At 40.3% G+C, this 23,147-nt stretch overlaps 1 protein-coding gene across 1 annotated transcript in view; it reads right to left on the bottom strand.

The window, feature by feature from the left end:
• The window catches only part of ptprq (protein tyrosine phosphatase receptor type Q), a 171,285-nt gene that overhangs the window by 111,880 nt on the left and 36,258 nt on the right, over positions 1 to 23,147 (bottom strand). Inside the window, exons 15-21 of the mRNA XM_080191499.1 lie at positions 22,462 to 22,568; positions 17,795 to 17,892; positions 15,472 to 15,637; positions 10,493 to 10,653; positions 7,758 to 7,866; positions 3,167 to 3,393; positions 2,033 to 2,102 (exon numbers count right to left, since the gene is read on the bottom strand). Coding sequence (XP_080047625.1) covers positions 2,033 to 2,102; positions 3,167 to 3,393; positions 7,758 to 7,866; positions 10,493 to 10,653; positions 15,472 to 15,637; positions 17,795 to 17,892; positions 22,462 to 22,568 — 938 coding nt within the window. The remainder of the gene's footprint in view (positions 1 to 2,032; positions 2,103 to 3,166; positions 3,394 to 7,757; positions 7,867 to 10,492; positions 10,654 to 15,471; positions 15,638 to 17,794; positions 17,893 to 22,461; positions 22,569 to 23,147) is intronic.

Genomic DNA, 23,147 nt, shown 5'->3' with positions numbered 1-23,147 from the left:
CCAAAACTGCACACAATACTCTAAATTCGACCTCACCAATGTCCATTTGGAAGATTCACGTGGGTCGTAAACACTTGCGGGAAACCCGCGAAATGGTCGACACAAGCATCTCTCGATCCGACCTGCCAGAAAAGTTGCAGGTCGCAATGGGAGAATCGGGCCATTTATTAGAACATAAGAAATAGGAGCAGGAGTAGGCCATCTAGCCCTTCGAGCCTGCCCCGCCATTCAATAAGGTCATGGCTGATCTGAATTTCCGATTTGCTACGGTTAACTTCATTGAGATCAAATTTAACTTCATGGAATGTACTGGCTCATTGAGTGGCACAGTGGTTAGCATTGCTGCCTCACAGTGGTGGGGACCCAGGTTTGATTCTGATTTGGGTGACTGTGTGCAATTTGCACGTTCTCCCCGTGTCTGGGTGGGTTTCCTCCGCGTGCTCTGGTTTCCTCCCATCATGCAAAGATGTGCAGGTCAGGTTGGTTGGCCTTGCTAAATTGCACTTTACTGTCGGGGGACTAGCAGGGTAAATACATGGAGCTATGGGGATCGGGGCTGGGTGGGATTGTAGTTGGTGCAGACTCGATGGGCCCAATGGCGTCCTGCACTGCGGGGATTCTATGTTTTGCAATAGCAACGATATGAAATAGTCAGCGTTTTCCATCATTTCTCCACTGAAACTAAGAACAATTGCCACCACAAACACTGAGAAACATGGAAATTCTAAAGTTGCTGTCAGTGATTCAATCCTCCTCTCGAGGATTTGATGCTGAGGACCTTACAAAGGGCACAATCCCTAAGCAATCTGTGAATTGTCAAAAACATTGCTTTTATGTTGTTAGTAAAAACCAGTAAAAATCCTTTCAAAGTTACATATTATTGAATGTGGTGCAGCTGAGTTTGTTACAGTATACTAAGTTCAGAATTATAGCTGAACACCTCCACTGGCCCTGAAATGCTCCATTATGGTCTAAAAATCCACATATTTTTAAAACGATGGGGTAGATTTGCCGGCCCCATTTGCCGCAGATACAAATCCCGTTATGGTTGGAAATGCTAGCAAGAGCACCATAACAGGATTTGCACTGGGCAGATTTCAGGATGAGATTTTCCCCACTCCCCTCCCCTCCTACCAATGACATCTTACCCATTTACATCTATTTGCACGTTAATTCATGCACTTTAAGGCACAAAGCCTTAAGCTTGTCTTTTTAGCATTACTTGTCTCATTCCTCATTATTTTTCCACTGCGGTCCTGTTTGATTCTGGCCCTCGAGTTCCCTGCCTATCATGTTTTTTATTCCCCTTTTGTTAGTCCTCTTTTGCTGTACCCATAGTGGAGGTAGAATGCAAGTCGGGTAGCAACACGAGTAATAACTCAATAACTGCTTCGTTTGCCCTTGATTTTCTTCCCTCTGACTCTTCGCTTAGGTTCCCATCCCCCTGCTGGGATTGTTCTGTTTAGAGTAGAGAAGTTTAAGAGGAGCTTTAATAGAAGTGGCCAAAACTATGAAGCTTTTTGGTAAGACTAAATAAGGGAAAATAAATGTTTCTACTAGCAGCTGGGTCAGGGAGCAGAGAACACAGTTCGGAGATAATTGGCAAAAGAATCAGAAGTAGAAGTGTGAAATGAGAATTTTTTTACACAGCGACTGGTTCTGATTAGGAAGGCACTGTCTGATGGGATAGTGGAAGTTGATTTAATCGTAACTTTGAAAAGAGAACAGGCTACATACTTAAAATGGGAAGGGGGGAATGCAATGCTGTGGTGAAAGGACAAGATAGGAGAACTAATTAAGTAGTTATTTCTAGAATGGCACAATCAAAATGGGCTGAATGGCCTCCTTCTCTGCTGTATAAATCTATCAACTCAATGGTTTTTTTTTGACCAGCTCAGTAAAATCTTGGAACATGATATTTTCTTACTTCTTCTGTTATGCAATTCATTGATCCAGAGACATATTTCTCAGTGATTTGAAGCAGTTTAGAATAAGGGACAGATACAAAGATGTGTTATTGAACTAAACTTACCACTTTCTGCAGTTACAACTTGCCGAAAAGCACTGAAAGCTCCAATGCCTGCACTATTCTCAGCTGCTACCTGATAAAATAATCAAAATGTTCCTTTACTATCAGTATTTCCAATAAAATATAAACTGGTCAATTTGTATTATTAGGATTCTATAAAGAACTAAAAATACAGTTTAAGTGGATGTATAATTTGAATTTAAGTTTGAAGAAAATTACAGTAAAAGAATGCAATGCACATATACACGTCAGTTTTATATTCAATATCAGTTCTGGTAATGTAATAAATAATGTTCGGCTTCTCATAGAATAAAAAACCCCAGAAGTGACCTTTACAGCCACTGGCAATGCTGTACCTATGGTGGAGGAAGAATGCAAGTCAGATAGCAATATGAGTAATAACTCTATAATTACTTCATTTATGAAGTTGTGGGAGGACAATGTTTATAATTTTTATAACATTTTCCAGAATCTATTTGTACTAACATTTTCTCACAGGATATATCGTGGTGCGATTTCAGATTTTACTTGTACTGGGATATGTTACACTGTCACAATGCTGGGACATGCTGCTTATACTCATAGCGCTGTGATCAGCTAACCTTGGTGTAGGCCACTAACTCATGGAAAGTGCATGATCAGAGATCAGAACCAATTAGTGTCGGCCACCTCTGCAAATGTATTTAATTAACCAATTAATGTAAATATGGGTGTTCTCTGGAGTAATGTATAATAATGGCTGTGTAAGAGAGAACAGTAGCAGAAGGAGACTGGTAACATCATGTAAGCACAGTAAGAAGTTTCCCAACACCAGGTTAGAGTCCAACCAGTTTATTTGATAGTAATCCTACAAGCTTTCGGAAACAGTGTTCCTTTGCCAGGTGGTGTGGAAGATTCTGATCAGAGAAGGGCATATAAAGTCACACACAGTTTACAGAATACTGATTACTATCAAATAAGCTGGTTGGACTCTAACCTCGTGTTGTGAGACTTCTTACTGTGTTTACCCCAGTCCAACGCTGGCATCTCTACATCATGAACATCATGTAAGACAGAGAAGGAACTCCTAATAAACTCGCTTGTACCAGACCACACCATGTCAACAAATTCTTCATACAATAAGAAAAGTGTTCTTACCCGAATTTTATAAGCAGTCCCTGGTTTCAGTTTGTTGAGAAGAAACTCAGGAGTGTCTGCATTTGTTGAAACTTGGATAAAGCTGGCTTGCTGTGCAGGACAAACCTCTTTGTACTCTACCCTATAGGATAAAATTCTTCCACTTGGACGAGAAGGTAAGCTCCATGCCAGCATTATAGCTGTAGCACCAATGGGGCCTACAGTAAGATCTTCTGGAGAAGAGGCATCTGCATTGAAGTAGAACGATAAATTACAAATATTCACAATCAACAAGTCTGTGACACTAAATGAAAAAGAGAATAATTTAAAGGTAAATGTGATAATGCTTGTGAAATCTCAGGCCTGGAGCATGCTGTCTACATGCAGCACATCCCATCAGCAAGAAAACTTCTATTACAAACCAAGAGAAAATAGAAATGCTTGCTAACCTGAACATTATACAGATGTCTTCATGTGCAGTACATGTCACTGGGAGAACATTAATAAAGCGCTTGAATTTTACTCTTAAAATGTATGAGGGCCTTCTGGCTCCTCAATATTTTATGCCTTTCAAAAACTATAAATTGTAACTTATCTCCCGGAGACCATTGTCTGAAATGTTTTGCTTTGCAATAAAGGAAAATAAGAAAGTTTTAACTAGAGAACTTAAAGGGCACAATCTTACTAGCTGCTCATGCCATACTCCCACTGCAGTGAGGTTGGAGTATTTGGCACCCAAATCTCCTTTCACTGCAGCGGGATAGGAAAATCCCGACGGCATGAATGGCCAGAACATTCCGACCTTAGTCTGTCATAGCATTTAAGATAGTGCATTTTATATATGGCAGTAATTTATCCTTCCCTGGCGTATTTTTCACCAGACTCACTGGGCAGTTAATAACCATCAAATAAATAATGGGGTGATGCTTTTTCAAAACCCTGTGTAAGGATACTATTCTACTGACACCCCCACCATCCCCAACCCATCTCCCAACAAACAATGGTTGGGAATTTCCAGACCCACCCATGATGGGAATCATCATGGGCAGGACAGAAAATTTGATGGACCAGCCATGATGACAGACTGTGGGCAGGAATTTCTGGTCAATGTCTTACATATTCAAGAATAGATAGCTTAAAAATTACAGAACCCTATAACAATGATTTACAATTAAAAGCTGCTTAATAGACATACAATCTCCCAAGTCTACCACTTTGATGTGCACTATCTGACAGGACTGCAAAACTGGGAAATTGTTCCTTTTTTATTAATATATGATTGTTACTATGCCTTTACACTTTCCTGGTTTGTGATTCATATTTCATCTGACACAACTGTTCTCCTCAGACATCTTTAGTGTTTTGAAGCCAACTCTCATTCACGATATTCTACTCGAATTTGTTCTTCAAGCTTAGAATTCATGAAATTCCTTGGCCTTTCATATTTCCTGCTACAGTTAGTTGGGGGAGTTTGGTGTTGAACAGTCGCTACTTTCTGACTTCCTTCATCAATATCGATCGCATCTTGTAGCATGGTCTTTGGTCCTTAATTTTAATCTTTTAATTGAACAAAATAGATGTGTAGAAACCTCAAATTGTGCAATTCATCTTCTAAACATTGGTCTTCAGGAAAATACATCCATCCGACAACGTGTATGGACAGCACACTTGCACAGTGATTAGCACTGCTAACTCACAGCGCCGGGGATTCCTGGCTTGGGTCACTGTGTGTGCAGAGTGTGCATGTTCTCCCAGTGTCTGCATTAGATTACTCCGAGAGCTCCGGTTCCCTCCCACAGTCCGAATGATGTGCTGGTGAGGTGCACTGGCCATGCCAAATTCTCCTTCAGTGTCCCCGAACAGGCACCAGAATGTGGTGACTAGAGGATTTTCGCAGTAACTTTATTGCAGTGTTAATGTAAGCCTACTTGTGACTCTAATAAATAAACATAAAAACTTATCGAGGTATTCCAATGGTAGACAGAGTTGAGGACAGCAACCAATCATTAAGACAATTTCTACAAAATTACCCAGGAAAACACAAAAATGACCTTATTGCCTCGATCAACAAATGATATACAGTATTTCCCAATTAACCCTAGAGTATTTCCAATGGAAAATTCAACAAAAGTGAACTTAAACCTGCCACCCTATATTAAATTTCACCAGTTACTTGCATATCCAGTTGCAGAACTATCAATATATAGTAAACGCAAGCTGTCACTTAGCAAAAGACATAGACTGCAAAATTCTGAGCACCATTATTCATCATTGCAAATACAGCAGAACTATAGGCCATCGAGGCAGTTTGATACTTTACCCAGTTCTAAATCCAGGGGGCTGATAACTTTAATATTCCTGTTAGGGAAAGTTGCCTGTCCTCCCAACTGTAGAACATTTAAACCAGAAGGGCCAGAAATTTCATGGGGGAGAATCAAAAGAATGTACAAAAGATGTAGTTCTCTGCTATTAACACTTACAGTTCATAAAGCAGAAGGGTTGTAGAGATGAGTCAGGTGATTACAGAGCAGTGAGTCTCACGTCAGTGGTAGGGAAACTATTGGAGAACATTCTGAAGGAGAGCATCTATTTCCACTTGGAGAGGCAAGGCTTCATTAGGTATATCAGCATGGCTTTGTCAAAGGGAGGTCACGCCGAACAAATTTGATTGAATTTTTTGAGGAGGTGATCAGGTGTGTAGATGAGAGTAGTGCATTTGATGTCATTTGTATGGAATTCAGCAAAGCCTTTGACAAGGTTGCACATCACAGACTTATAAAGAAGATAAATGCACATGGAAGTGCGATACGTTGATAACGTGGATTCAAAATTGGCTCAGTTGTAGGAGGCAGAGAGTGAGGACAGAACGCTACTATAGTGACTGGTAGCCAGTGGTGTATTGGAATCTGTGCTGGGTTCTCTCTTATTTGTCATTTAACGACGTATCTTCTGGTCCCTCAACAGTTACCAGGGTTTCCCATTGTATGCACATTCGCCCCCACCCCATCCCATCCCGGTGCCAAGAAACCTGCAGCAAAGGTTCACCGTTGACGAGAAAGAAAGATCCCATCTGCCAGAGTGCTCGCAAAATTCCGGTAACACAGAGATTTCATGATACCTAACTTCAGGGATGCTTGGATGAGTGATAGCTGATGACTGGGTACCTGCAGCAAAGTCTGGAATTCCTATGGCGTTGCCTTATAAACTTGATTTCCTGAGCTTCCCACTGTCCCTCTTCCTTTACCAGCTAATAAATGAGGAAGTTGGGAACCCATCCAAGGAAAATTATTTTTCAGTAATCTGTCTTAGGTTTTCTGCACCATGCACACGTATTATGTAAAATCATACAAATGCTAGGAATTTAGAATCACTTTGGATGCCAGTCATCAGAATCAGTTTTTAGTGTTTGGCATTAGTAGCATGGTATTAGCCTCAAAATAGCAGTGGCAGCCTTACAATCCCAATAATGCCAACAATAGGGCAGGTTCCATTTTTCAAGGTGCAAACTGCTGGGTGGCCAAAGCAATTGCTGCTGGGAACAGCAGGAAAATTTTTGGCAAAAAGCCATGAGGCCTTGTTGGGTAATGTCCCTGCCTTTAAGCCAGAAGTTCTGGGTTTGAGTTCCATCCAAAGACTTGACAGCTAAGAAAGGTACATTCATGTGACCAAGCAGGCTATGTATTAACCTGTAAATCCTTCTAACGCATGCCATAATAGGAGAGACCGTGATCAGCCATGTGATGGAAAAAATGTTGGAGCCTTAACCATCACTATCCATAGCTCCAGACTACAACATACAAGTAAAAGTGTGTGTAACTCAAACTCTCTGAGTTAACTATAGCACATTACCACCATATAGAAAGTTATTTTGAAAAGAACATAGTTTACATGAAGAATATGCTGACCTATATTAACGCACAGTCACTTTAAAATGTGCTAACAGCGCTAAATTATGAATGTAAAAACAATAAATTGAAACATATATGGACACATCACTGAATATAGTTGATAAATAGGCTAACAATGAATAAAGTAGGCTTCAGCATTTAATCTTGTCAGTCTTATGTCTATGTCTCATGTTTTCTTATGATACGAAAAATATTTCAGTAATTTTTATTAACAATGTATATTCTTTTAAATCAAGTACTGTAAATTATTTGTTATTTTTGGGATAGTCTACTGAAATCTCCAGTAAAGAACTGTTTTCCAATCAGTCATTCTTGGTGGTTGAAATAAACTGTCTATTATTTTGAAATATTCAAATATCTAAATCAAGGAATAGAAGAGAGTAGCTAACTTTGATGTAATTTGGTAAAGACTTCCATGAACAAAGAAAATTAGTGACTGTTGCTTTAAAACCTATTTTCAGTCTAGAATTTATGACCACTTGCATGTGCATCATTCACTAAAATATTTATGAATGTTTACAAAGTTCGCACAGATATCTTTTCTGAATTCTTGTCAAAAATATTTTTAAATTGATTTAAAGCCCTCATCATTTTGGTTATGGCAAAAGCTGCCCTGTTTTTCTGGACACAACTTCTGCATTGTATTCATGGCTGTGTATTTGTAGTATTGGACACAGGTTTTTGAACATACCAAGTCTACTTACTAGTTTCATTTGTTGTAAATGATCTGCTGACAGACTTGCTAAATGATGAAGAAACTGAGGAGACCGTAACAGTGTACTGTATACCCGGGGTAGCATCGAAAACATCAGCCTAGCACAGTACAAAGGCAAAATAAATGTTATTATTTGAAATGAAATTCCTGCTGAGCAAAAAATACTTATTAGGCATATTTTCTATACATTCTTTACTTGCCGAATTCAAGTTTGTTATGTAAATTTTCATTTACTTTGAAACTACTTTCTACATACAGCAGCTCTCAGTTTCCAACAGATATTTAACTAACTAGGGTAAAATGGATGTTACCATTATCAAAAATTACGTAACATGAAACAGTTTACTTTAGAAATAGAATATCAGAATACCTTTATCCGCATAGCTCCAAATACGAACACAGTGAAAGATAAAATACAAAATACCATCATTACTGCATTTACTTATCACCTCAGCCAGACTAATTCAGCTGTACTCTGTCGATCAGATGGTAATACGAGTCATATTATTAAATATTTATGTGGCCTGCCAGGCAGGTGTGTAACTAATGTTATTGTGCAGAATATCACCACACTGCCTGCATTACACTATTCATGAATCTCTAGGAGGTGATTCTATGTCAGGTAAATCTCTGGAAACATCTTACCAGTTTTATCAGAAGCAACAAAACTGAAAAATGAAAATACGTCCTTATTTTCATTGCTACTGGAGCAAAAATTCACAATGCACTCAAGAATTTCATTTAACAGCTGCCACATTTTACATTTGGACAGTTCCATATTACAACAATGCTATTTTCAATTATTTAAATGTTAGTGCTAGAATTGACACTCAAACTACTAACTAAACTTTTACCTAATATTAGCAATCATGGATATATACTGTCGGAATCAATCCATGGGTGCATGGTCAAATTCCATACACAAATATGTGAATTAGGAACAGGAGTAGGAAACTTAGCCTTTTGAGTCTATTCTGCTGCCATTCAACAAGATCTTGGCTGATCTGATTATGACCTCAACCCCACATTACTGCCTACCCCCAATAATCTTTCATCACCTTATTATCGAAGAATCTAAGAATCTATCTAGTTCTGACTAAAAATATTTAAAGACTCTGTTTCCACCGCCTTTTGAGGAAGAGTTCCAAAAGCTCACAACCCTCTGAGGGAAAAAAATTCTCTTCATCTCTATCTTAAATGAGTGACTCCTTATTTTTAAACAGCAGCCCCTAGTTCTATATTCTCCCATCAGAGGAAATAAACATTCTCTTCACATCCACCCTGTTCAATCCTAAAGGTTTTAAAGGTTTCAGTCAAGTTACCTCTAGTCTTCTAAACTGCAGTGAATACAAAATTAACCTATCCAACATTTCCTCATGAGACAACCCACCCATTCCAGTTATTAGTCCAAGAAACTTGCTCTGAACAGTTTTGAATGTACTCACACCTTTTATTAAATAAGGAGACCAATGCTGAACACAGTATTCCAGGTGTGATCTCACCAGTGTCCTGTAAAACTGAAGCATAATATCCCTATTTTTATAATCAATTCTCCCCACAATATAGAATAACATTCTATTAGCTGTACTTATTTGCTGTACCAGTCTTTTATGATTCATGCAGTAGGTGAACCTAGATTTCTCTGAATCTCTGAGCTCTGCAATCTCTCATCTATTTAGATAATAAGTTTATGTTCATTCTTTGACCGTATCACATTTCCCATATCCTTCTCCAAGTTATTTACATAAATTGTAAAAGGTTGAGGCCCCAGCACTGATTCCTGTGATACATCACTTGTTACAACCTGCCAACCAGAAAAAGATACATTTTTGTGCCAACTCTGCCTCCCGTAGCCAGCCAATCATCCATCTATACCAAAATGTTACTCCCTATATCATGATCTTTTATTTTCTGCAATAACCATGAATGTGAAACCTTATCAAATGCTTGCTGGAAATCTAAGTACAGTACATCCACCAGTTCCCCCTTATCCACAGCACACATGACTCCTTTAAAGAATGACAATAAATTGGTTAAATGTGGTTTGCCTTTCATAAAACTACGTTGTCTCTGCCTGCGTGCCTTCAATTTTACTAAATGACCTGTTATAACATCTTTAATAATAGATTCTAACATTTTTCCCACAACAGACATTAGGCTAACTGGCTTATTGTTTCCCACTTCCTGTTTTTAAATAAAGGAGTTACATTTTATATTTTCCAATTTAATAGACCCTTTCCAAATCTAGGGAAGTTTGGAAAATTAAAACCAGTGCATTAATTTTCTAACTGGCCATTTCCTTCAAGACCTTAGGATAAATCTATTTAGACCCAGAAATTTTTCAGCCTGCAACCTAAGTTCAATAGCATTTCCCTCCATAGAATTTTTCCGAGTTCCACTGTTCCTTCCATTTCCTGATTTACAGCTATTTCTGGGATGTTACTTGTATCCCCTATAATGAAGATGGATGCAAAATACCTGTTCGATTTAACTACCATCTCCCTACTTTCTATTATCAATTCCACAGGAGCACTTTATATAGGGGCTACTGCTTGCTTTGTTAACACCTTTCTTATTTAAATATCCATAGAAACTCTTACTATCCATCTTTATATTTCAGGTTATCTTTCCCTCGTAGTCTATTTGTTCCTTCCTTACTAATCTTTTTGTCCTTTTCTATAATGTGACAAGCACTCACTAAAAATACCATCATGAAGGTCATACCTTGAAGTTGTCATCTCCCAGGTCTGTGATATTAACAAAGCCTTGGTCAGGAATAAGATCCACTTTATAATAATCAACATATCCAACCGGGGCTCTCCAAGATAAAGTAAATGCTGTCGCTAAAATATTTGAAACTTCTAGCAGTTGAGGTCTTCCAGGTTCTTGAAATAAAACATATTGTGCTGTAAGTTTTAATCAACAAATAGTTGAATATATTTTTATCCAGCAATGGTGCTGTTGTGAATAAATTATTATGGATGCTAAGAATATTATTAATCTCTTAAGGGGTTACACAATGAGTCAAGACCAAGTGCAGTCTTCATGTGAAGCTAGATTAGAGAGAGGTGGATAATTGGACCACAGAACGCAAATATATTTCAACAACCATTTTAAACTCATATATTCTGCCCTTAGTTTATAAAATTACTTACAGCTAGTTGGAAAAATTATTGCAATTTAGGAAGCAGGGAGGTAGAATGGAATGGAGCAGCAGTGCTTTTCTTCAGTCTAGACTGAAGAACAGAAATGTGCATAAATGAGACGTTATAGTGCTATCACTGGCAGTAGGTTTCAATAATCACTCAATGCATTTACATGGCCAATTCCCATTATTCATGGAGGCACAGAATTTAAAGTGCAAAGTTTTCAAGATACATTTGAAAATTTAATAATTTTGTTATACCACAAACAATTAACTGTATTATCTCCCAAGCATATTACCATCAAACATCAGTTATACTTCATATCTGAAATGTGTGTAGGAAGAACATTTTTTGATTCTATAATCCCAGTAATTACACCGCATTGTGCTTGTATGAACTTCTGTTGTTCATACTGGAGGGATTTCTGAGGTAAGGGAAAGGTTTTCTGTTTAGCAAAGGGATAGTGATAGGTCTCAACTTTTGCTGAAGGACCATGATGTGGAGATGCCAGCGCTGGACTGGGGTGAGCTTTCGGAGCGCAGCTCCTTCTTCAGGTGGATGGAGAATTGGGTTCACAAATATTGCACATATAGACAGAAATGCAACTGCTAGGTAATGGTTGGAATGTGAGTGAAGCCAACTCTCCACTCACCTGAGGAAGGAGCAGCAATCCGAAAGCTCGTGATTCCAAATAAACCTACTGGACTTTAACCTGGTGTTGTGAGGCTTCTTACGTTGATGAAGGAGCCACATTTTAAAAAAATTATGGAAAATAACTGGGTTTTGATCAAGAAATCACCATTCAATCTTCATTTGTATGAACCTTCATTTGTATGACAGGCCAGAGAGAACACAGTGGGGGGGGTGGATGCAGAGGATATCCAACCTGCTACTGAATTCAGCTGGTGAATGATGTAGAGAAGGAGGTGGGCAATGTTATCGATGCAAAAATAGGTGGCTTCCATGATGTATTAAATTATGGAATTTGAAGCCAAGCCCAGAATCACACATCATACTGAAGCTTTGTGTGGGGTTGGGGGGGCAGGGGGGTCCTGCTGAATTGGGCATAGGCCAAAAATGGGGATTCCCGCTGGGCGTGATGGCAATCGGGGTTCATCCAACCTATCATGTCTGCCCCAATCGGGTTCTCACCCACAGCGGGTGGCAATGCGATTAGTATTCAAAACTCCTGTTTTAAATCTCATTAGCGAACTTCAAGCCCAATTCAATGCCCTTCCACCATTCATTCTTCTCCTCAGCAGGAACTGCGTACCTGGCGAACTTTGGTGCTTGCAAAGACCAGCATGGACTTGGCATACTAGACCACGGGGGGGGGGGGGGTGTGTGTGCTAGGAGTTAGGTCCAGAGACCATTTGTCCCAGGTTGCAGAGGGTCAGTCCATCAAAGGTCCCATGAGTTGAGTGGGCTCAAGCTGGAGGCAAGGGGTTGTCCCGATACAGTCCCCTGGGATGTGGTTCCCACCACTGCCCCTTCTAGCCCTGGCAGACCTGAAGATCACCGCTGGCATGGTGCTTTCAAGCAGCTCCCTGCTCAACCTGTTCATTACTGCCTGTCAGCTGTCAAAAATTTGAACTGGCCAGGTCACCAATGGGAGCACCTAAGAGTAAATGTGGGAGAATTCCACCCTCTATCTGGTTTCACTCTTAGATTTAAATACAATAGTGCAACTCCATTTGTTAAAATGGATTTATGTCTGCTCAAGGGTGCAAGTAGACAACTGGTGTCGTCTTGCTTTCAGTAACAAGGCTGCTTAGTTTTCAATTTGAGAATTAATTAAGCTGAAACTGCTTTGAACTGAATGGGGCAATGTGTATGCTATTTTGACCAATTTCTGTGCAAAAGTAAGATTGAACAAATATCACATAGGAAATAAATAATTTTACCGTTAGTTGATCACATTAAAAATGTTGACATAGGAATCTATTTAGACTTAGCAGAATGTGAAAATTTAATATTTTTAACATACTATAGATAATTGTACAAGCAATGTATGCTTAAATCATATTTAATATTGGCACCTGTGTGGGATGGCTTTGAAATCTGTGACACCTTTAACCTCAGTAATGATGCCAAGATGCCTGCCATGATTTTTTGCTGTTCCTGCAGGATTTTTGGCAATTCAGGCGGTGGAGGGAGAGGTGGGGGTGGAGGGGGATGGGAAAGGAAGGTTATGATTCAAGGTAAGCCGAGGTGATATAATGACATGTATTGTGATTTCTGCTCACTTTGCTACTTTTAGTTCCTAAAGAGGCCACAAGATCGGGGTAATAGATAGTCAGGGGCTGGCCATTTTAAACATTATTTAAAGGAATCCTTCTCTGCAATAAGAATGAAGGCTGAAAGCAGTTTTTGCCCTTGTTTGCAATGCAGGCACTTGTGAATATTGAGCTTCAAAGAATAGATTCCCTTGTTGCTGTTTGAAACTGCTGCTTTCATACCCAATAGTCCCAAACCTAGTCCTTCAATATGCAACTTGCTGTAAAAGTCAATTAACCAACCACACAAATGCTTGCCGCTCTGCCTGCTTACTTCAGATCGGCAAATGCCATATACAAAAGGTGTTGCATCGGTATTGTTCAGCTGATTAGCTTCATTTAACAGACTGAATTTCAATACGAGTGTCAATTTTCCAAAGGTGCTATAATAATATGACTGCTGTGTTAAATTGATCAGTCATCATGCCAGAATGCACAAGGACATACTTGTTATCAGACATTAATACGTAAATAAATTCACTAAATGCCACACTGTTTTTACTGTAGAACAACATTTATCAGTCAGCTTATCTCAAAATCAGCAAGGATCACCAGCAGAGGTCATTTTTGCTTAGTTAATCTCATCAAGTGCATCTAGTCACCAAGTATTGTGTTTACCGATGCACTGATTGGATAGCTTGTTTTTATAAATATTTTCACCTTGTAAACTTGATTTTAAAAAGCAGTCTGAGATGGAAAATGTCTTGCAAAGCTGATATTATCCATGTTCTGGAGTGAGTGACACATAGTGAAATTTTATGCACATCTGATGCAGATTTATAGTAAAAGGATAGACTGTTCAACAGGTGACTTGATATCTCATTCCCTTAACGCATCAGGATTCAATTTCAGTCTGTAGGAAGTATAGGTTTGTCTACTGAAATTGTCTATTTGTGGTGAGCATGAGAAAGGAGCATTGAGAAAGAATACTAAAAAGCCCTAGTAGTTGCCTACTAACAACTCAACATAAGGGACCAGGCAAGAAGGAGAAACTATCATGAATTAACGTGCAAAGTTCCTAGCAAGAAAATCCATACCTGACCACCCTCGTTCTATCCTCTGTAATCTACAACTGAACCACAACCCCACTGCCCACTTCCTAACTCAAAACAATTCCCATTCACCCGTCACTTCCTATGCTTGCTACAACAAATGCAAAATACTTCTGGAAACCCGAAATTAAAAACAGAAAATGCTGGAAATGCTCAGCAGTTCTGGCAGTGTCTGCAAGGAGACAAAAGAGAGAGGGAAGAATAGCTTTTCAGCTCTGTGACAAAGGTCTCTCTCCACAGATATTGAGTATTTCAAGCATCTTCTCTCTTTGTTCCTGCTGTGCTTGCTGACAGCTAGGCCCTGATTTTACTGACACATCTGCCCCAAAATCGGGGTGGGTGAGACTTGTAGAATGGTATTCTCTGCTGGCTTCAAGGGTGCTGGTAATATTCCCTGGGCGAGATTTTCTGGCCCTTCCCACAACCGATTTCCCTGCAGTGGGGCGGGCGAGCTATGCTAATTGGTACAGATATCAGCAGGACCAGAAGATCCCACTGGCGACCAATGGCGAGCTACCTCTGCTGCCAGAAAGCACGCCCAGGCAGGGGTTGGAGAGGTGGGGGATCCAACCCTAGATAAACATCACCTTGATAATAAAATCTGCATCCTTGTTTCAAATCTCTCCACATCCTCACCCCCTTCCTTTCTTCCTTCAATTTTACAACATTCTGAGATGTCTGCACTCCTTCAATTCTGGCCTCCTCACCATCCCTGATTTAGTCACTCTACTAATGGTGGTCTTGCCTTCAAAAGGCCCTAAACTTTCCATCCCTGAACCTCTGCTTCTCCTTCATCCTGTGAAATGGTCTTTAAAATCTACCATTTCAACCAAGCTTTTGGTCATTTCCTCTAATAGCTCCTAATGCAGCTTGATGCCAGATTTTGTTTGACACTGCTACTTAGGACATTTAACTATAAATGCAAATCATTATAGCCATTGTCCTTGTCTAGCAAGCAATTCATTGGTGATAGCTTTGGGATGTCCCAAGAAATGAAAGGTTATATCAATCCAAGTTATTTTCTTTTTGCAGTAGTTTAGAGGTGCATTTCCATGGTGGTTTTCCAAATTGTTTGTTGCTCCACCATAGGAAAGCCTTGAAAAAGTCTTTCAGAAGCTCTTCCACTGAAATTACAAGACAAGAAAACCCCATGGAAACTAACCTTCATATTCTTTAAAAATCAATTGAGGTTCAATTAAGAGGATGAGAAATATGTTCAAGATTCTTACTTCTCTTTAGCCTTTTCTCAATTATTGCACTCTTCTCCATCCCTTTAATTGTTGTTATTTGAAATGCATATTCCGCTCCTGGAATGAGATCTTTGATCATGAAACCAGTGCCACGTAGAGTTGTTCCATATGTAGTTCCGTTGATTCCAGATAAGTGGTACCTTAACTGTGAATTAAGTCAATATTAGAATACAAAGGAACAGCACTTTGTTTCACCTGGTGTGCCACAGTTGCAAGTATGTACTGAATTTTGTATCATATTTGAAAATGTTGTGATTATGGTAATACGAGACTGAATGTAGTTTTTACTTTAGAAAAAAATTACCAGAATATTGATTATCCTGCTTTTGTTATTTAAGAAAAATCCCCCACTATATTTCATGTAAACAGTTAGGTCTCCTCAACACAACCAGGTAAACTTTTGTATTATTTCTGTGAAGTGACAACAGAGTCAAATTGCCACTCCACTCCCAGTTTCTTACCATCTGCTCCCTTCTTGTTTGACCTTCCAGCTCAGGCCTGGTGATAACAATGTAGGGGAGTGGGTTCCAGAGGTCTCACATAGAGAACAGTGGGTTAAGCTAAGCCCATTTCGTTACGGCACTTGTTACTATAGACGGTGGCATTTTGCTAGGGACCCGGGTTCGACTCACGGCTTGGGTCACTGCCTGTGTGGAACCTGCACATTCTCTCCTTGTCTGTGTGGGTTTCCTCCAGGTGCTACGGTTTACTCCCACAGTCTGAAACATGTGCTGTTTAGGTTAAGATGCATTGGCCATGCTAAACTCTCCGTCAGTGCACCCGAACAGGCATCTGAGCGTGGTGACTATGGGATTTTCACAGTAACTTCATTGCAGTGTTAATGTAAGTCTACTTGTGACTCTAATAAATAAACTTTAACTAAGTTTAAAAGTCCAGGCACTTTGAGAAGCCAAAGAGAAGGTACATTTGTAAGATAGGTCAGTAGAACTGAGGGGTGGTGAGGGGTTGGGTACATGATAATCAGCAGGAGATTTTCTTGACCATGTTTGACTTGATGCCATGAGACTTCATGGATTCTGGAGTCGATGTTGAGGGAAACTCCCTCTTGACTGTGTACCACAGCGCAGCCACCTCAACTGGGTCTGTTCTGCTGATGAAACAGGACATACCCAGGATGGTAATGGTGGTGTCTGGGTCATTAACTCTAAGGTATGATTCCAAAAGTATGACTAGTCTGTGGGACAGCTCTCCCAATTTGGCATGTTAGCAAGGAGAACTTTGTCGGGTCAACAGGACTGAGTTTGCCATTGTCATTTTTAGTGCCTATTGTAATTTCTGGTATCGATGCTGGGTGGTCTGTCCAGTTTCATTGACTTATTGACTTCTTTTTAGCAGCTTGAATGGTGGTGTACAGTTGAGTGGGAATTTAAGTGTTGTGGGTCTGAAATAGACCAGACAAGGTCAGAATGGCAGATTTTCTTCCCTACAGGGCATTAGTGAACCAGATGGGTTTTTATGGTAATCAATTCATGGCCATCTTTTGACTTTCAATTCCACATTTTTACTGTGTTCAAATTTCACAATCTGTGGTGGGATTTGAACCCAGGTACCCAGAGAATTATTCTTTGTCTCTGGATTATTTATCTAACGACAATGTCACTAAGCCATGACCTCACCAGCTAACCTTATCAACAAGACAATCAAATACTTGAAAATGGGTTTCTAGTCTAAAAAGTATTCTATGAATGATCTAAAATTCCCCATAATACTGATGGCACAAAAAAATAAGACCCTCTCATTAAGGTTTAGTGATAGATTATTATTGTTAATTATCACTAGTTTAAGGGACATCTGACTATAAAATGAGCTCTGGTCACAGGAATAAAACCAACCAAACTCATGTAAAAAATTTATAAACTTCATGATAAACACTCCACTTGAAACAAAAGAAAACAGAATTAATCATATTAGTTTTTATTCTTTAAAACTCCTTTTCAATTATTACAACAAAATTCCAATATGATTGAAGGAACACATTGTTCATTAATTAATTTTGAATGATGAGAAATTTAATCCGGTTTATGTAAGCCCACATTGTTAGATGACCTGTCTGTTAATGCTTCCCTCATTAAATATTAAGTTATGGCATCATCCCAGTGAGAGGTCCTCATTTGCTTTCTACAGCTGAAGTGTAAGCTGAGTAAGGCGACATTAAGTTCCTAATTCTATCTTAACAATGAAAACAAAATATTCAGTAATTATCACTCCTCCCGAATGTATGTACTTAAAATAGAAAACTGTCATTAAATTTAGCAAAAATTTTACCATAAATTTCACTCACCTCAAAAGTGTCAAAATCACCTCTTGGAGGCTTCCAGAATAGGTAGACCGAGTACTCATCATGTTCAACAAACTGCAAGTCCACTGGAGGTTCAGGAACTAAGAAATTCATACAATGGTTTATTCTCACTATTTTTCAACTATATGGAATATCTTAAATAATAGATAAGGCAAATCAATTAACATTTGCTTGTAACAAGATCCTATTAAGTATTGAAAGTATGCAACATGACCTAAACATTCAAAGATGTCATTGTGGAAACTGTTGAAAAAAAGACACCCATCTCATTAAATATTTTGCATATATATAAATAAGGGGCCTACATCAATTTGAAAGCCTTAAATCAATTTGAAACACACACACACACACACACACCACACACACACCATACACCACACACACACATGCAACACACTCACACATCCACACACACAAACATGCAATACACACACACTCACGCAGATATTTGCACACACCACACCCACATTCACACCACACTCACACACACACACCCCTTCCCAGCTGCCATTCTTATCCCATCATCCTGGTCACCATCTTTCTGGACCCTTTGGCAATTACTGGGATAGCCTGATTTTTGATTCTTCCAAAGAATCCACAGAATCCCTACAGTGCCGGGATTGTGTCTGCACCAACTCTCCGACAGACCATCTTAACTAGGCTGACCACAACCCCCTCTCCATCCCTATAACCCCTTGCATTTACCACAGCTAATCCCCCTAACCTACACATCTTGGGATACTAAGGGGCAATTTAGTATGGCCAATGCACATCTTAGATCTGTGAGAGGAAACTGGAGCACCTGAAGGAAACTCACTCACAGGAAAAACATGCAAACTCCACACAGACATTCACCCGAGGCCAGAATCGAACCCAGGTCCCTGGCACTGTGAGGCAGTAATGCTAACCACTGTGCCACTGAGCCAGTCTTCTTTGACAACAAGTTGCCTGGAAATGCCTATTTTCTACTCCCAGAAGGAATTCATCGACCTTGCCCAGGCTTCTCAGACATCAATATATTCTAAGGGTATTACTTCCAGGCAATTTTTATCTTGAGCTGCCCCATGTGGAACTGCGATCGGAGAGGAGTATGAAAGAAAGTGCAAAATTTCTGGAAGGTCTGATTTTCCAGCAAACCTATATTTGGGTAGCAAGAGCTCCTAAAAAAAAACAGGCAGAAGTCTAATGAATTTGTCTGAACCTGTTCGTGATCAGTAGGGGGGGATGGTAGGTCCGCTGCCCATCTGCCTGTGAGCAGTGGGGGGTGAAAGGGGGTTGCTGCCATTCTTCCTGAGATTGGTGGGGGGGGTGGAAGGGGGGCAAGGGCTTGTGATCAGTCTGGTAGCAGAGGGGGTAGGGGGATAAGGGGGTTAGTAATGTTGTGGGGTTGGGGCAATGTCTGCAGGGGCCAGGGGGAGGTGTTATCAGGCCTGGGAGAGATGTTGCAGGAGTTGTATTCTATCTTTTTTTTCTGTATGTGCATAGTTGGAGGTGCCGATGGGAGCTGCAGGATTTTAGGCGTGAAGCTCCACCCACAGGCTTGTGCATTGCTATTTGGAATCGCTGACATTTTTGTAGGCAGAGTGCATATGGGGGCGCCTCAGAACGGATCTAAACGTCAGATCTGAAACACTCCCAGTTTCAAGTCCGCCCAGCACCAAGAATCAAAATGGTAAAATAGGGCCCCTTGACTCAAAAACAGAAAATGTTGGGAACCGCAGCAGGTCTGACTGCATCTGTGGGGAGAGAATAAAGCTAACGTTTTGAGCCTATCTGACCCTTCATCAGAGCAACTTGGGAAGGAGGTATGCCAGTTAACTGCCAACTGAAACTAGTGTGTTGCAGTTTGGCTACATATACATACATAAATGGCCACCAGAGGATGCTATTACACTATTACACAGATCAGAGGGCCTGATGGAACAGTCTAAGTGGCACAGGTCAGAACCTGGGCCAGCAATAGTCAATGACATTTCTTTTTCAATTTAAACTCAATAATGTCTTCTTTGATAGTGGACCCTGGATGTGTGACATTTTTTGATTTCATTTGATTTATTATTGTCACATGCATTTACATACAATGAAAAATATTGTTTCTTGCATGTTATATAGACAAAACATACTATTCATAGAGAAGAGAATGAGAGAGTGCAGATGTAGTGTTACAGCCATAGCTAGTATGTAGAGAAAGATCAACTTAATGCAAGGCAAGTCCATTCAAAACTCTAACAGCAGCAGGGAAGAAGCTGTTCTTGAGTCAGTTGGTACATGACCTCAGACTTTTGTATCTTTTTCCCAAAGGAAGAGGCAGAAGAGAGAATGTTCGGGGTGTGTGGTCCTTAATTATACTGGCTGCTTTGCCAAGGCAGTGGGACAGATTCAACGGATGGGAAGCTGTTTTGTGTGATAGATTGGGCTACATGCACAAGATTTTGTAGTTCCTTGCAGTCTTGGACAGAGCTGGAGCCATACATACAAAGCTGTGATACAACCAGAAAGAATGCTTCCAATGGTGCATCTGTAAATGTTGGTGAGTCGTAGCTGAGATGCCAAATTTCCTTAGTCTTCTGAGAAAATAGAGGCATTGGTGGGCTTTCTTAACTATAGTGTCAGCATGGGGGGACCAGGACAGGTTGTTGGTGATCTGGACACCTAAAAACTTGAAGCTCTCGACCTTTCCTACTTCATCCCCATTGATGTAGACAGGGGCATGTTCTCCATTGTGCTTCCTGAAGTGGATGACAATCTCCTTCGTTTTGTGGACATTGAGGGAGAGTTTAATGTTGCTGCACCAGTCCACCAGGTTCTCTATCTTATTCCTGTACTCTGTCTTGTCGTGGTTTGAGATCCAACCCACTACGGTGGTGTCGTCAGCAAACTTGAAAATTGAATTGGAGGGGAATTTGGCCGCACGGTCACAGATGTATAAGGGGTATAGTAGGGGGCTGAGAACACAGCTTTGTGGGGCACCGGTGCTGAGGAAGATCGTGGAGGAGGTTTTGTTGCCTATCCTTACTGATTGTGGTCTGTGAGTTAGGAAATTCAGGATCCAGTCACAGACGGGGGTGCTGAGGCCCAGGCCACGGAGTTTGGAAATGAGTTTCATGAAAATAATGGTGTTGAAGGCTGAGCTGTAGTCAATAAATAGGAGTCTGACATAAGTTTCCTTGTTATCTAGGTATTCCAGAGTTGAGTGCAGGGCCAGGGACATGGCGTCCATTGTGAACCTGTTATGGCAGTAGGCAAACTGTAGTGGATCCAGGTAGTCCGGAAGGTTGGAAGTGATTTATGCCACGGCTAACCATTCGAGGTACGTCATAATGTTGGATGTCAAAGCCACCGGGCCGATAGTCATTAAGGCACGTTGCTTGGTTTTTCTTAGGTAGCACATTGATGGTCGTCTTCTTGACATAGATAGGACCTCAGATTGTTGTAAAGAGAGGTTGAAGATATCTGTGAATACCTCCACCAGCTGATCTGTGCAAGATCTGAGTGCACGTCCGGGTACCCCATCAGGGCCAATTGCTTTCCATGGGTTGATCTTCAAGAAAGCTGCTCTGACATCTGCACTGGTGACTCCAGGTACAGGTTCATCCAGGGCTTCCAGGATGGAGGGCATGCTCTCGTTGATCTCTTGCTCAAAACAGGCGTAGAATGCATTGAGCACATCAGGGAGGGGTGAGTTGGAGCCAGCGATTTTACATGCCTTCATCTTGTAGCCTGTCATGTCTTGCAGGCCTAGCCATAGTCGGCGGAGGTCGGTGTGGCTAGCCTGGGACTCTAGCTTCGTCCGGTATTGTCTTTTGGCATCTTTGATGGATCTCCTTAGATTGTACCTGGTTTTCTTGTATAGGTCAGGGTCACCCGACTTGAATGCCTCAGACCTGGACTTCAGCAAGCAGTGGATATCCCTGTTCATCCATGGTTTCTAGTTGGGAAACACACGGATTTGCTTCTTTGGCACACAGTCTTTTACACACTTACTAATGAAGCCAGTTACTGTAGTGGCATGCTCGGCCAGGCTGGTCATAGAGTTTTTAAATACTGACCAGTCCATTGACTCCAAACAGCCCCATAGATCATCTGATTCCTCAAACTAACATTGCACAACTCTCTTTGATGGATTCTCCCTCTTCAGTTTTTGCTTGTAAGCTGGGAGCAGGAGCACAGGCTTGTGGTCTGGTTTGCCAAAGTGTGGGTGGACATAAATAGAGACATGATACTGATCCAAGAACAGCCAAACTTTGGTTTATATAAAATAATCATCTTTCATTATTAAATTATTAGTAATCTTACAGCACCCTGGTATGGAACAAGATTAATGTTGTTCTTCCTGCAAACAGCATAACCCAGCCTTCATCATTTATAACACATCATTTAGATCACAATGTTAAAAGCATAAGCACAGCAACCAGGGGAGGCATTTGCAGCATTAGAGGCAACCGTATCTGTCAGAGCAGATAAAAAGTCTGTCTCTGCCATGTAATCAGAGGTGCCCTGCCTGTCACTTTCCCTGCTGGCTGGTCACCACATGATTGCAGGCAGCAGGCCTCTTTCTGTCAGCTCAAGAACCCCGTTTGACATCCAGGGAGACCATTTCTGGACTAAATTGAGCCCTAAGTATTTTTAGTTGTGCAACTAAAACTCACTTGTCGTAACACTGATTCTGGTGGGACGGCTCTTCTTTGTTGCACTCGTGGTCTCAATACTTACATAGTAGATGGTACCAGGTAACAGCTTGTCATAATTGTATGTTCTGTGTAATATTCAAATACACAAAATAAAATTATTAATTAAAACAGAAAATGATTGAAACGTGCAGCAAGTCAAGCAGCATCCATGGAGAGAGAAACAGCAAATGTTTCAGGCTCAAAATTTTGCTCAATTTACTCCAAGTACTATGCTTAAATATTCAGCACAATGTTTAACAACATTCTAAGTAAGTCAACATTTTCATATGAATCTGTAATAAGACCACACTATGAAGATTCATGAAATATCATTCATATCTCACAATTGAGCTGATCTGAAATGAAGTCAAAAGCCAGCTAAGCTTAATAGGAAGAAAAATTAATTTCGCTCATGTCTATTTATAGCATACACAAAAAAAAATCTGTTGGTGAATTAGATAAAAGCCATTGCAAAATAAATTTTAAAAAGTTTAATTTGCTATTGTACTATTTTTTGCTTCTGTTTAATAATGCTGCTGGCTGTTCAAGTGCTAATTATTCTAATTGCATTTATTTAGTGATTTCACATCCTCAGGACAATTCAATTCACTTCACAGCCAATGAATTACTTCTGAAGTGTAGTCAGGGAGAGAGAGAGAGAGAGA

Source organism: Carcharhinus amblyrhynchos, chromosome 6 (genome assembly GCF_965287045.1).
Source record: "Carcharhinus amblyrhynchos chromosome 6, sCarAmb.v2.hapA, whole genome shotgun sequence".
In the NCBI taxonomy this organism is placed as follows: domain Eukaryota; kingdom Metazoa; phylum Chordata; class Chondrichthyes; order Carcharhiniformes; family Carcharhinidae; genus Carcharhinus; species Carcharhinus amblyrhynchos.
The sequence above is the reverse complement of the archived record's forward strand: the minus strand, read 5'-3'. Positions and strand labels throughout refer to the sequence as shown.